This window comes from Sinocyclocheilus grahami, unplaced genomic scaffold, assembly GCF_001515645.1.
Source record: "Sinocyclocheilus grahami isolate Dianchi unplaced genomic scaffold, SAMN03320097.WGS_v1.1 scaffold7492.1, whole genome shotgun sequence".
In the NCBI taxonomy this organism is placed as follows: Eukaryota; Metazoa; Chordata; class Actinopteri; order Cypriniformes; family Cyprinidae; genus Sinocyclocheilus; species Sinocyclocheilus grahami.
The window spans coordinates 4,715-5,869 of NW_015511509.1; the positions used below are offsets into that span (position 1 = coordinate 4,715).

The following is a 1,155-nucleotide window of genomic DNA, read 5'->3' on the forward strand; positions in this document are numbered from 1 at the left end:
TTTTTTTAATGCATATGAACACTATCTGCATTATAAAAACATAAATAGAAAAAATAAATAAAGATCATTATTTGTCATGTGCACCCAGTAACTCAAGATAAAATACAAATGCAGATGCAGGCCACTCTGCAGCACTCTAGCGTGTGATTTCTCGTGCCAGCACTACCTTTTTGACCTCATTAGTGAGCATGCAGCGCTCAATGCGCAGGACGGTGGAGATATCGATGTGCTCCTGGCAGATGGAGTTAAGCCAGGCTGTGAAACTGTCCAGCAGGGCCAGGAAGAGCACCCAGGAGAACTTCACGATGTTAAACACTCGCTTCAGGATGTTATCTGGAGCAGAGAGATATGCATATTGATGCATATGACGATTGTAAATCATAATAAGAGGAGTTTTTGAAGTGTGGTCTCACCTGGTCCTTCAGATACCTCCTCCTCTGTAACACCGTCATCCTGATCTCCTTCCTCAATGGCCACATGCACTGAAAATAATGAAAAAAAGTAATAATTACAGTGTTATTCACAACGTAATAAGCAGATAATAACCATTAACCCTGATTTGTCACACCAACGTATCACTTTTTCAGTTTCAGATACATTTTCAAAATGTGAGTGTGCTAGGCAAGCTATTTTGTTAAATATATTAACTGAATGTTTTATTGGCTCTAGCTGGCTCCTGGATCTGGCGAGAGGCTTGAAACCCTGTCCAGCCATCATGTGGGATGAATTGACTGTAGCAAATGTAACACGGCCCTCTTCATCTCTCAGACCTAAGAATGCCGGGGCCTGGAAGCCGGCCACCAGGAGAGCGCTGGCAGAGCGAGCCTCCATTTACAAACTGCAGCAGAGGGGTTTAATGAGGCTTGATGTTCCCAGTAGAGTCGCGCTTGTGTTTACAAAATGACTATTAATGACCCGAGCATGTCATTCTGAGAAACAGAGAACTACAGAGCGTCGAAACCAGGGCTGGACATCTATCTGTCCGTCTGTCTATCTGTCCATCCATCCATCCGTCCGTCCATCCATCCATCTACCTGTCGTCCATCTATCTGTCCATCCATCCATCCATCTATCTGTCCATCCATCCATCCATCCATCATCTACCTGTCATCCATCTATCTGTCCATCCATCCATCCATCTGTCCGTCCATCTAT

The 1,155-nt window shown here is 44.2% G+C and overlaps 1 protein-coding gene across 1 annotated transcript in view; it reads right to left on the minus strand.

The window, feature by feature from the left end:
* LOC107577857 (piezo-type mechanosensitive ion channel component 2-like) overlaps positions 1-1,155 on the minus strand; it is a gene marked incomplete at its 3' end in the record, with an annotated part of 9,461 nt that overhangs the window by 4,510 nt on the left and 3,796 nt on the right. The window contains exons 4-5 of the mRNA XM_016263887.1: positions 414-482; positions 167-333 (exon numbers count right to left, since the gene is read on the minus strand). Coding sequence (XP_016119373.1) covers positions 167-333; positions 414-482 — 236 coding nt within the window. The remainder of the gene's footprint in view (positions 1-166; positions 334-413; positions 483-1,155) is intronic.